At 32.4% G+C, this 13,383-nt stretch overlaps 1 protein-coding gene across 2 annotated transcripts in view; it reads left to right on the top strand.

Moving 5' to 3' along the window:
* Positions 1 to 506: 506 nt before the first annotated feature.
* The window catches only part of LOC142323243 (acyl-CoA-binding domain-containing protein 4), a 104,340-nt gene continuing 91,463 nt past the window's right edge, over positions 507 to 13,383 (top strand). For both annotated transcript variants that reach the window (XM_075362625.1, XM_075362624.1), the window contains exon 1: positions 507 to 651. In XM_075362625.1, the coding sequence (XP_075218740.1) occupies positions 591 to 651 (61 nt within the window). In that variant the 5' untranslated portion in view covers positions 507 to 590. The remainder of the gene's footprint in view (positions 652 to 13,383) is intronic.

Genomic DNA, 13,383 nt, shown 5'->3' with positions numbered 1-13,383 from the left:
ATGATTGTGTAGTTAAAAAACTAAGATGGTATTGTGAAAGTGGTCTTCTTTATGTATTGCAATTACACAGCGGATATGATGATAAACGTATAAAAAGCAGATTTTTTTGAGAATTAAGAATTTATTTACAAAATCCTTTGTTTTCTGATTATTAAAAGTATTAATGCGTCTGTAATTGTTTTTTACGCTATTAATTTGACCGAAGCGCCTATAAACAGAGGTACCAACTTCGTAAATCATCGTTATATTTGTTATACACAGTGTACACAGATTTCTTCAAAAAACTTTAACGTAATTTGGTGAATCCTTAAATAGAGAGCTTCATTTCTTGTAGCTCTATTTCACTTGTTATATTACGTTTGTTGACCCAACTAATGAGAATCAGAACTGTTATAGTTCAAAAATAATTTTAATACGGGAAAACTGTTATAGGCAGTGGGAAATTTTGTATTATATTAAAATTCGATGAATCTGACATCACTGCTTGTGCTAAATGAATAGTTATCGTGGTATGTTGTGCTATAGTCAGCTGATACTGAACGCTACCACTGTTAAGCGGCCTGACGTATTATTCATAATTTTTATTTAAAATGTCATACGAAGAAAAGTTTAAGGCCGCTGTAAATGTTATTAGAAATTTACCGAAAAATGGTAAGTTATTTATTAAACTCTTCAAAAATTATTGTGTTTTAGTGAATGTATGATGATTTGTTGGTGTCAAGGCTAAGTTGACTATCAGCTATTTGAAATTTGTATAACTTTCAATGTTATTATTTTCCCCGTTAAATGCTAATAGTGTTATAGACATCTGTGACAAAAAAAAAAACAACTTATTTTATCGTTTTAAAGTCAAATTTTTCCGACAGTATTTATTTAAAATAAGTGATTTTAGAAAATAGTTATATTTTTTTAATACTCGTAAAACCGTATAACGGTTCTTGATTTTTTAATAAATGTATTTCAGAACTGATTTTTTTTCTTTGTAAGCTTTTAAAAAAAAGAAATCCTATAACTAATTAGAAGTTTCAGTAAAGAACTTATTGTAACTTTTTTTTTATAAAATGTTACTGTAATGGATACATAATTTACTGTAATTAAGTGTGCAAATTGATAATTAGTTCTTATGCCTAGTATAAATCAGAAAATCTTATTTGACAATATTTTAGGATGATAGTAATATTAATTATTAATAAATATATATATACATGTATGATAATTGTCTTGTAAATGGGGACAAATGGTTTAGTTGTGTATCACAGAAAGGGATTCATTAATTTGATTGCCACCAATGGTATATTTAGGGGTACTTTGTTTGCAAATGGGACACATCTTCCCCATATTTTTCTTTTGCTTGATTATTTTAGGTACAAGAGGCATTAATCAAAGTTTCTTTCTTGGAGAGTAATGTACATTGTAATTTAGTTCACCTAGTTCCTATGGTGAAGAGAATAAAGATGTGTATTTAGGACTAAATATTACCTGAATTTTGATGACTTGTTATGCTATAAATTATATATTCAGCTTGGTGAAAAATGCAGCTTGAAATTGCTTCACTCACTGCTCACCTACTCTAGTAAGCCTGACAAGGGGTACTTGCTGTTCTTTTGTGAATAACTTCTCCTTCGTATCAGATTGCCTACAATCATTTGACTAAGGCACCTAATATAATAATAGTGTTATTAGCTTGTGACATCATGTTAAAGTGTGGTGACTACATTACTGATGTAAAAGATTCTATTGTAATCCATAAATTGTCTGTTTAGAGCAAATTCTTAAACTCCGCCAAACTGTAGATGTTAATACTTAACATCTTTACTCGTCACAGTTTTTAGTATATGCATCCCTTGTGCATTTTTTTCTTACATTTTCTGGTTCAGATAACCATATAATACATTAATTTTTTTGAAAATTAGTAAAACATTTTCATCAGGCCATAGGAAGGCCTGATTGCACAATGCGTACAATTATAAGCTTAAGATTATTATGTCCTAAACTAACTTACAATGTAGTTTTGTGCTCCAAAATGTTTTTCTTTTGATTATATAAACAGTTAAGGTATATACCTGCTATTGTAAATTTATAAAACTATATTTTTCTCAAGGATAAATTGTAAATAACTGGTAAGTTGTAATGTTTTTTTTGTATGTAATTTGTTTGAAAGAAATAATTGAAAATAGAAAAATTGTTGCATTGTTCTAAAAGTATGTTTGAATTATAGTGATTATGCAGAAAAACATTTCTGCTGCTTGAATGTGTATATCTTTCTTTTACTTTGTAAAAATTACGTTATAAATTACTAATTTTTTTTTTTTTTTGTAAATGTTTTTATTTCAATACTCAGTATTTTTTATTGCTGACTGAATATTCAGCAAAAATCTATGAAATAATTAACGAAAAACAATAAAAGTAACAATAGAATTTAGTCTAGTTGGGTCATCATACTAGATGAAAAAAAGATTAGGCCTTACATCAACTCCGATTCATTCAACAAAGTGTGTATATTTTCTGGTCAGAAATACAGAAACTGTAGTAACTTCATATTAAAACACAAAAACAGTATTTCCTTGTTATAAAACTCAAAATAGATTATATTGAAAACTTCAGTAATCCTCTTAAAATAAACAAATAAGGTATGTGGTAGAATAGGACAACTCTGCTGTAAACATTCAGAAACCGGTAACATTTATGTTGAATATTCCAAACTGCTCATATTTTTACACAAGTCAGATGTTAATTTTCTTAAACATCAAGTTACAACTCATCACAAGTCGCAGGAGTCCCAACTCATACAAATGTTTCATGGTTAACATATTGTTTTTTTTTAAATTATTTAAATCGCATAATAAAGTACAAGATTTAAACTATTTAAAAATATAGTGGAGTGCATATGTCTCCATTGCATATAAATTAACAAACATCACATCGCATCGCCTTAAAAAAATTAAATTTATCTCCTAAATTATTTTAAAAAATGTAAAAAAACTTATCCTATCAAGAAATATAACTTAATAAAATTTAAAAAAATATATATTGTAGAAAAAACTACATAAAAATCATAAATTAACGAACTGTATTATAAACTAAATTAGATCTTTCTAAATACTATATTGTAATGATTAAACCATGCATAACTTCTTCCTTTTTTTCATGTTTAGCCTCCGGTAATTACCTTTCAGATAATACTTCTGAGGATGATATGTATGAGTGTAAATGAAGTGCAGTCTCAGTTTGACCATTCCTGAGATGTGTGGTTAATTAAAACCCAACCACCAAAGAACACCGGTATCCACAATCTAGTACTCAAATCCACGTAAAAACAACTGACTTTACTAGGACTTGAATGCTGGAACTCTCGAATTCCAAATCAGCTGATTTGGGAAGAGGCGTTCACCACTAGACCAACCCGGTGGGTTGCATAACTTCTCCTAACTCTCCAAACCCAAAGGAACAAAACTTGAATAACAGATTTATGTCCATAGAAAGTGGAAAGAATCCATTTGCTCACATGATTGCAGGCGTAGCAGCAGATATGTTAAGAAATGTGTGGCCTAATCGTATGCTACAGTTACTAATTATGTGGAAAGAGGATTTTTGTAAGGAAACACTATCGATTCTCATTTTCAAAGATTATTATCTACTGAGTATTTCAAATTGTCTTTAAGGCTGAAAAAAAATTTAAGAGTATTTCTCTGGATAAGCAAAACGTTTTGTTATACTGATACCATTTTAAGGCTTTGTTATAGGCTGTTTTCAGACCTGTTATGAAGTATCGCTGCTTGATTTAGAATGTTGAAGGAAAGTGAGTAACTAAAAAACTTTGAAGCGGTCCATTGTGAATTGCTGACAGCAATGTTGTAAGAAAAAACTGCATCATATAAAGTCGATCGTGAAGTCAGACGATTCTATTTTTTAGGCAAGAAGAGTCATGCTTTATATATCCTAGTCTGAAAACTCATTTATATTGAAGTTTATATGTTTGGGGTAGGATTAGAGTGAATATAAATTGCCAAGTGCGTGAATGATTTGTATAACCTGATTCCAATAATTTAACTTAAAGAGGTAGATGCATTTATTTATTCATTAAATGATTAACGTAATCAGATCGATGGGTTTTAAAAATGACCGACCAATTCAAGAATAAGAAATATTAATCCCTGGTTTTGTGATGGTTAATGTACTCGCACTATGAAAAATTAGATATAATCGTATATCTGATAATGTTTTATGTTTAATTTAAATTCATGATTTCATTTCCAGATCCAGGATACTGTGTTAATCTACAATTTTATTTGCCTTGACTGATTTTCTTTCTTTTACATTAATTATCCAACCATCATTTGTTTTCTGTTATATTTTTTTTTTTTTTTTTTTTTTTTAATAATGAGTATATATCGCTGTGATTTTTTTACTCAGTAGACTGAAAGCTCGGTTATAATTTTACAGTCTGTCTCGTTCATCTCTGACATATTACTCTTGAAATTAAACTAAGCTCCCGTCAATAATCTAGCCCCATGATCAAAGAATAGTTGTAACTTAGGTATGCAGACGATGTTAGATGTAACTGTATCGTTAATCAACTGTGAAGTAAGATTCTACAAATCTCTTGATAGTTAATAACTGTAAAATGATGTTTTTTTTGTTGAGTATAATAGATAACTGCTGAACTTTGCTATGAAGTATTTTTATTTATATTTTTTCATCAAATGTTATCGCTAATGTAGTTTGTTTTGTTTTTTTAAATACTGCATATACTTAAATATAGATATATTATTATTTACTTTTCTTGATATTGTTTGTTTATTTTTATTGGCCGTATACACATAACTTTGTGCACATTTATGCTTCTTCAAAAAGGAGCCGTTTCATATATGATCAATATTTACACTAAAATATAATAATATGTATAAACTATTGGCAATATTAAACGTGATTTGCATTTGAAATCTAAGTTGCAAAAGGCAAATGTGACATGTTATCCTAAAAAATGGTAGAAAATTCCATTGTTAGAATTTGCTTTTTTTTTAATACTTCTATTCAGTATTACATTAAGCAGAGATACATAAACAAATCTTTGATCGAGTGAAGGACGTCCTAAATTCTCCTAAAAAAATTGATATACGAAAGTATATTTGTGTTGGGAAATATACTTTGATTTAGGTTGCTATAATTGTCAATTAGAATACAATAATAAAGAAAATAATAGAAAACTATTTTACATCCTAAGCGTGGCACTAGTAGAAAAATAAGTTATAAGTAGAACTTCTAATTTGTGCGGTAAGATACTGCATAAAAGTTTGACTTGTTAATTTGATGGATTTAACAGAACACAATGCAAAAAAAGTGAATAGAAATTTAATTTTTCCCCAGAAATTTTTCAGGAGCTTTAGCTGAGATTTCAGAACAATTTTTACAAAGTTTTTTAATTGCATGGACGTCTTATATTTCGTGTAAAAAAAAAAATATGGTAGAATGTAAAGTATGCTAGAAATCGGAAAGAAACGATTTTATTGGTAGAAAAAGGATGGATCCCTAACTTGAAATTTCAAAAAATGTTAAAAAACTCTAAAATTTGTATAAGCTTAACGATTTATTGTATCAGAATTTTTGTCGACTAAAATGGATGTATGCTATCTCGATTATTTTTGTAATTCTATTCAGCATATTCAAGCTAAGCTTTCAGTGTGAAAGTTTCATTCAGATCGGATCAGTGTTGTAAATTTATACAGTAACAAATGTGTTTTTAATCGTTTTTATGTACTGACATCTTGATATGACCGAGGGCTTTGGTAATTCAGTGCTGTAAGCATAATACACGTTTAATTTTCTCAGACGTTTCCGCTCTCTTGAAAATTGTTTACTTTAATAAATATATATCGTTACGGATAATCCAGATATCTGTAGGTAGTGCGTATGCGGGGACTTGTTTGAGGGTATCGATACATATGCCGCACAGATTTACAATTTTTACGTCGATTGATTTTGATAATTTTATACGGATTATTGTAATAAGAGCTCGACATTTCATCGGTACGAACGCCTTCCGACAGTTTTTTGTAAAGTGACGACTGATCGCATAAAGTATTTTAAATTAAAAAAGTAACATATTTAGGCGATAGGTCGATTTGTATAAATGTTTGTATCCGGATACTCGTCTTTACCCTATAAGCATCTCAGCCGAACGGGCTTTGTATAAATCGGATAGGAAACCAAGTCCTGAAACGGGTCCGTTCGAATACAGCAGTCGCTATCGCACTACGCTATTATAACCTTAGCGCGAATTCAGCTGATGTTAAAAATCATCCGACACCACACTTTGAAGAGGGGAAAGAGTAGGTAGCGGATTCAAAGCTTGTTTTATTCAGTGAGTTTCGATATCCCACCCGCAATTCCTTAGAAGATCATGTATCTTTACCTGAAATGATATCAGCGATTCGGTTACAAATGATTTACATTGACCGACACAAATCGACGGTTATATTTGTTTTGTTGTAGAAAAAACTTGCTGCTTGTATGTATATATAATTTTCGTCTCCTTTTAGTATCTTTCTACGAGAGAGGTATCGTCTGCGATAAAACTAAATGGAAGCGGAAAAATTTTAAATCGTTGATAAAAAGATGGATTTACTGCTGTTAATTCTAAATAACATGAGAGCTCCCTCGCTACTTGCATTGGAATATTACAAAATTGTGGTATCGAGATTATAAAATAATAATTATCAAAGTTTGTGAGCTAATCTAGCCCTAATAGGGTAAATACAGGCTAAAACCCCTTTTTTATCAGTCTTTTGACTAATTTCATACTGTACTCCATTCCATTTTGTTCTGCGCTAGTCTTTTGACCTCAAGGTAATTTCTACATCCTAAGTTATCGGTTATAAAATTTACTAATTTACGGCCGTGTCATAATACACGGTCGACCGAAGTAATTTGCCTTTAAAAGATTTCGCTACAAACCTCTCCTCTCCTTTCCTCTTATTCTTATGGCTTCTTCATTTTGTTCTTATATACACGGCTAACCTTCACCTTCCTCTGGTAACACCACAGATTTCAAAGTCTGAATGCTTTTCCTTTATGTTTTTACTATTGTCCGTGTATCGTTACCGTAAATCATTCGCATATTTTTTCATTACCGTTTTATTCTTCATTTGTTTTTAATAATATCTTGGAATTTCTTAGATGTATAATATTTGATACCGGCAGACTTATTTTTTGCATCGAAGCTATCCTGGCTTGTGCAAATTCGCTTTTGATTTCTATCTTATTTCAGCCGTCGTTTAGAGAACGAATGTTCCTGCTTTCTTTGATACGATGACAAATACGCGTTTTTTCCTTTTGTTTTATAAATCTTCATGTACTTCTCCGGTTTCATAAATTATGCGTACCGATCTGTGCGGTCTATTCGGTCTGTTACAAGAATAACGTATTCTTATATTATCGTAAATATAGATTAGAGATTAAGATATATGTCGATACCGGTCGTTAATTGGGTCGGGGAAAATTCAGTTTATGAATTTAACTTTTAACTGAAAATCAGATCGACTTAAAGTGAAATACCAATTTTAGACCGAGTCTAAAATTTTTATTTGATAAAAGGTACCGTAAATTAATACCGATTGTTTATTTGTCTTTAAAATTGTAATTATCTATTAAACTGTATGTTAGTAACTTAACGTAGATTTTTTTCTGACAAATTATATTTTACGGTACGCAAAGTTAGGTTTTATCGGTTATCGTTGTATTAGAATCCTTATCTCGTATTTATATTTTATTTTTGATAAGAAATGTTAAAAGAAACGTCCTGTAATTCAGGTTTAATGGTATACCGATTTAATTTTGCATGCAATGTATAATTATTATTTACCGTTTTTTACTTTTCATGTAAATATATAATTAATTGCCTGAGAACTTCAGATAATAAGAAGATTGTTGTTATTGGTTAGATCTTTCCACTTCATTCCTGAAAAAAAGTTAACGACTCAATAGTCATCGCCTTACGCCCGGAAATAAGTTTCACGGATAGACTTTTTTCTGTTTAGCCTCCGCAACCACCGTAAGATATTCAGAGGATAAATGAGGATAATATGTATAAACGTAAATGAACTGTAATTTTGTACAGTCTCAGGTCGACCGTTCCTAAGATGTGTGGTTAATTGAAACCCGACCCCCAAAGAACACCGGTATCAACATCTAGTATTCAGATCTGCATAAAAGTAACCGCCTTTACTAGGATTTGAACCTTAGAAGTCTCGACTTCGAAATCAGCCGATTTGCGATGACGAGTTTACTAGACCGACCCGGTGATTTAAATTCGCAGTTAGACTGAAGAAAGTTTGCGTTATTTTCCACTATCGAACGAAAATATTTATTACATGTCGTTCCAAAAACTAGTTATTAAATAGTGGAACGACAGTCAATCAAAGTCGGAAACAGCTTTGCGATCGGCCTGATTTGATACACGATTCTCCGTTCAGCCTGGCTCTTTACTGTTGTTACACCTTGCGTTCTACAATTTTAATTATAGTTTTAAATTAAATGCAGTTCTGTCTACTTTTTATACACTTTAAAACACTAGAGATCTCGTAAATTAAGAAATAGATGCCTCCCAGAGCCGGACCCGCTATTAAGCATAACACAGCCCTGGGAGGTGCCGTTGCCTCTAATTACTCAGGCAACCCTTATAGACCCGGCTACGCCGTTCCCAGCAATAACCACCCGAGCAACCGGAACTAGGTCTTTTATGCCTTGCCTCAAACTGATAGACTCCCCAAGAGTCTATCAGTGATGTCTATCAATGAGTGCCTCACATGCACTCATCCACTGTACTTGCGTGGTACCGATCTTGAATAGTACAGGATCGTGATCGCTTAAACTTTCTTCGCCAAGTACTCTCCAGCTCGACCCCTGAGCCAGCCTTGGCGAGACGAACGTGAATTCAACAAAGGAGCAGCCGTTGTCCCTCACCAAGAAGATAGGCACCTCACCGCCATTTAAGCCGATCAAGCCCAGCTCCGCCATGAGCTTCTCCAACAATATCGGCCTCTGCGATCAGTTATGTGAACTCTCCAAGCCACGCTCTTGGCATTTAGATCTCCTGCCATCACCACATCCTTCACCTGGAGATGCACAACACTCCCCGGGTCCTCCAGGCATTCCTCATATTCTTGCAAAATATAGTTTAGACGAAATATAAATGCTGACTACTACAGTATATGGGAATTCAATCCAAACTAAGCCTTTGTTCTCTCCACCTGCCAGAATTGGTTTCTGCCTACAGATCTTGTAAACCGCCGCATTCCTTAGCCTATCAGTGAGCTACTCATCCTCCTCAAATTTCCTAAGGTTTGGCTCCGACGCTAGAAACAGGTCTACCCCCTTTCTCCTCCCTAAAAGAGCATCATGTGCGGCAGTACTACGGTTATTGTTAAGTTGCAAGCAACTAACCATCGCCAAACTTGCAAAGGGTACTACCCGTCCGATACCCTACTTCTCCACATACATTTTGACTTCGAGTTACATGTCCCTGGCCATATGTTCCTCCTCACCATAATTGTGGCACCCTGACGACCTGTCCGGTTACTACATTTTGCCGCCAAGTGCCGCAGCTGCTGGCATTTATAGCAATGGGGCTCCTCCCTTCGCAGTACCACCATGCCATTCAACACAAAGTCCATTTGAGGGAGTAGTGAAGGTGACTTCACTTCCCCCTCCTTATCTCTATCTCCAATAACCTCCCTGATTGCAACTAGTAACTCCGCTTGTCACTTCTTCCTCCAAGTCTTTCACGTGGATGAAACCTCGTTTCCTTGATCCACTGGTGACACTCATCCCAGATAGTGTCTCCTTCACTTTTTGTTGGACAACCCCAACTTGTTTCTTAGGTACGTTCACCGTCATATAGAGAGCCTCCCCACCATCTTCTTTAATTGAAAGAATCTCCCTGATGTCCTCCTTGTTTATACCCTCTTTGACCTTTTTAAGGAGGTTCAAATATTTGGTCCCCTGGGCCTTTAAATAATACTTGCGATAGATCTTGCAAATTATTTTGTAAAACGTTTAAGTTCGATGCACCCGAAAGATTCTCGTTGAAACGAAACGGTCCCAATATTATATCGCCTATAATACCGTACCAAACGTTTACTTGGATCTTTCTTTATTTTCACAAGTAGAACATGTCGTGAAATGCTGTTACATTCTTCGTTAATCACCTGTCTTTATGTTTAAGGTGTACTTAATATCGTTTTGTAAATGATATTAAGCGATTAACTTTTCTACGTTTTTCTATTGCGGTATTTTTCCGAGGGCTTTGATTTTTGATAGCATATAAGCAGATCTAATTAATTACTGGTTTTTTTTGTAAATTACAGAAATTTATCCGTAAAAGATAAATTTTCACGAGAACGGCTTGCGGAAGCAAAATGAAAATCATCGGGTTCAAATTAGATTCAGAACAGTAGGTTGCGTTTGTTAGGGATTTCTTCAATGGTTTCATCGAACGAAAAAAGCATTACGTTTCTTTAATAAAAAAAAGTCGTTTCTGAACAGGCAATCGGTCACAGTTGCGATGAACCGGTTGTAGATCGGTAAAGAAATTGCTGAACACCGTAGAAGAGTTAGTAAATACGTTTATTTGTCCCTAACTGTTTTTATTTAAGTATTAACAAAGTTGACTATTTTAAAAACTTTAAAAAGGTGCCGAATTTTTAATTTTTTTCTGAGAATGGCTTACAGAAATTATAAATAATTAAATTTATATGCCTTAAAAGTTAAGCGCGATATTGTTAATAATAATAATAAGAATAAAACTTACGTGCAATGAAATTTTGATTTTAACTATAGTATTTTCATTATATAGTTACTTAAATAAGAAATTTTCTAATATTTTTTGGCCTACCCCTCGGATCTATATTGTTTGTAATATAACGACTATTACTATTTCGAGAAAATGGCGGTCATTACAATGAGATGATCGTGATAACGAAAAAACTGTTCAAAGATTATATTGAAAAGGAAACACTAATTGGTTTTATATTTTTCTTCGTTTCTGTATTAGCAGCCGCGTCTGCTTATATAGGACCGAAGAAGTGAGATCGTGTTGAACTGATATGTGAGGCTATGCCGCTGTCACATACAAAGGAGGTACAGTCCGGTCTGTTACAAACATTAAAATCAGAAACAGACGTTAGTTGTTAGAAATGTTTTTCTTATTTAATATTCTTTTTGTTTCTTTAAAGGAAAATACATGTTTGGTAAAATATTTCCGTTGTTTACAGCTTGAATAATTTGTATAAGTTTACCGTCCTCCGCTTCCCACTCTGTGTGTGTGGCGGGAGACTATTTCCAAAATTCGTGTTCAGTGGAAACTGGAATAATTCATCGTTATATGTGGGGGGGGGGGGTCAACACTTTCGAAGAAAATAAGTCGGTTTCTTGATAATTAGACCTTGTAATGTTGCCTGCCTGCCAATAAGTATGTTTACTGGTAAATCGTTGAAATGTGTGATTAAATCAAATCGGTTCAATAAGCTAAGCGTTTTCTTGGAATACTTAGTAAATTGAATAAAATAAGTATAATATACAAAAATAAGGATTTTTTAACTTAATTCGATCGTCTTGAAATCGGCAACCTTCCAACGTAAATATTTTCAGAAGTTAAATACTGTTTTCTTGGCAAATTTAATTTCAGTGATTTATTTATTTGCTTTAACAAATTGAAGTGTTGTCGGCTTTCTTTTGGAACGGATAAAATTTCAGTATATACTACTCCAGTAACTATGACAGTTAAAAACATCACGCTGCGATCGATTTGCTCGTCTACACGTTTACCGGAGTATAATCAAATGCTTCAACGATCAGTGCCTTCGGTTTACCTCACCCCCTACAGTTTTGTTTCTAATTCGTGCTCGTTCAAATAGCGATCTATCTTATAAGGTTTGGGCTCTATTCCTTCTGTTTGATATAATCCGGGATATAATTAATAATGACGGAATTAGACGTCTTTATTATTCATTCTGTTAGTGGAAATTGTATAAATCTCTTTCCGTTTACTTGCGTTGAATTTGGAAAAATTCCCCTCACAATGGAGAATTGAAGAAAATTTCCAATTTTTACAAGCTTGTAACGATTGTTTGCTTTAAAACTTCTGATGAGATCACAATAATTGGATTTTTTTAATGTGAAAAGTAGGAAAATTTACTTTTCAAATGTGAAAAGTTTCTAAACCGCTTAGGTTTTGTCGATATGCATGTCTTCTGAAAATTTACGCCCGTCGATCAAAACCGAATGCTAATTTTAAAGAGGCATGTCGGAATAGTACATATGCAACAAACTTAGAAAATTATTTAAAGAAAAAATTTACAGTGGAAATAAATTACTTTTAAATTTTATCGATGGGGATTATTATTAATTACGTTTACAAAACTTAGTACCGATTATCCATTTTCAACGGTTGATATTATTTATGTTCAGTAAGAACAAAATTGAATAAAAAAATTAATTGCACTTGAATTTGGGCACAGAAAGGTTTGTTTCACTTTCATATATTAGGCGGCTTGGGGAAATTACGTGTTAAAAAAGAACGAAAGTATCCCTTATTTTCGTGAATGGATTTTTGTACTGTTTGTGATTAAATACTAATTGTAATAAAACATTTTCAGTTGTTTTCAGTTTAAAGGAGCTAGACTTTGTAGAAACTTCATTAACAGTTGTTTTTTATAAGTATCATTTACAGTATTATCTCAGCGGGGGAGTGAGTGTGTAATTCTACATAGAAATACGCGGTTAAGTCCCATTAGCTAAATGAATCATCAGATCGTAAAATTACGTCATTGTTAAAGAATATTCCATTGTACCGTCATAGAGAAGAGATTTCAGAGCTTATTATTGATTGAGTTTGTCACTGATTGTTTTCTTTTTATTTTTTAATGCTACAAAATTATATATATATAAACATTATTTGTCCATTTTATTTAGTAGTAAAATTTTATTAACGATCTATAATGTTATTTAGGTGTCGGCCAATTATTCTAGTAGCAGTATATTTATTCAGTGTATTCAAAGTCATGTTCTTTCCTGTCTGTAAGATGGAGAATAAGCCTAAACAATCCGTTTAAATTGCTGGTATTTATCGACGGAAAATTTTTGTATTAAGATTATTATATATGTAATTATTAATTAGTATTAATCTTATTACATATCGATATTACGTACAATTACCGTATGTTTATTTAAGTTTTATTTACATTAAATCCCCCTTGTATTATTTTGGCCGATCTCTATAGTTTAAATTTAATTTCTCGTTTTTTTTTGTCACTTACATTATTAACAGTAGTTACGATTTTTATTAAATTTTTCTCTTCGATAGAATTCATTTTCAACGATCGATAT

Source organism: Lycorma delicatula, chromosome 4 (genome assembly GCF_047948215.1).
Source record: "Lycorma delicatula isolate Av1 chromosome 4, ASM4794821v1, whole genome shotgun sequence".
NCBI lineage: Eukaryota > Metazoa > Arthropoda > Insecta > Hemiptera > Fulgoridae > Lycorma > Lycorma delicatula.
This window is presented reverse-complemented; position numbering and strand designations above follow the sequence as displayed.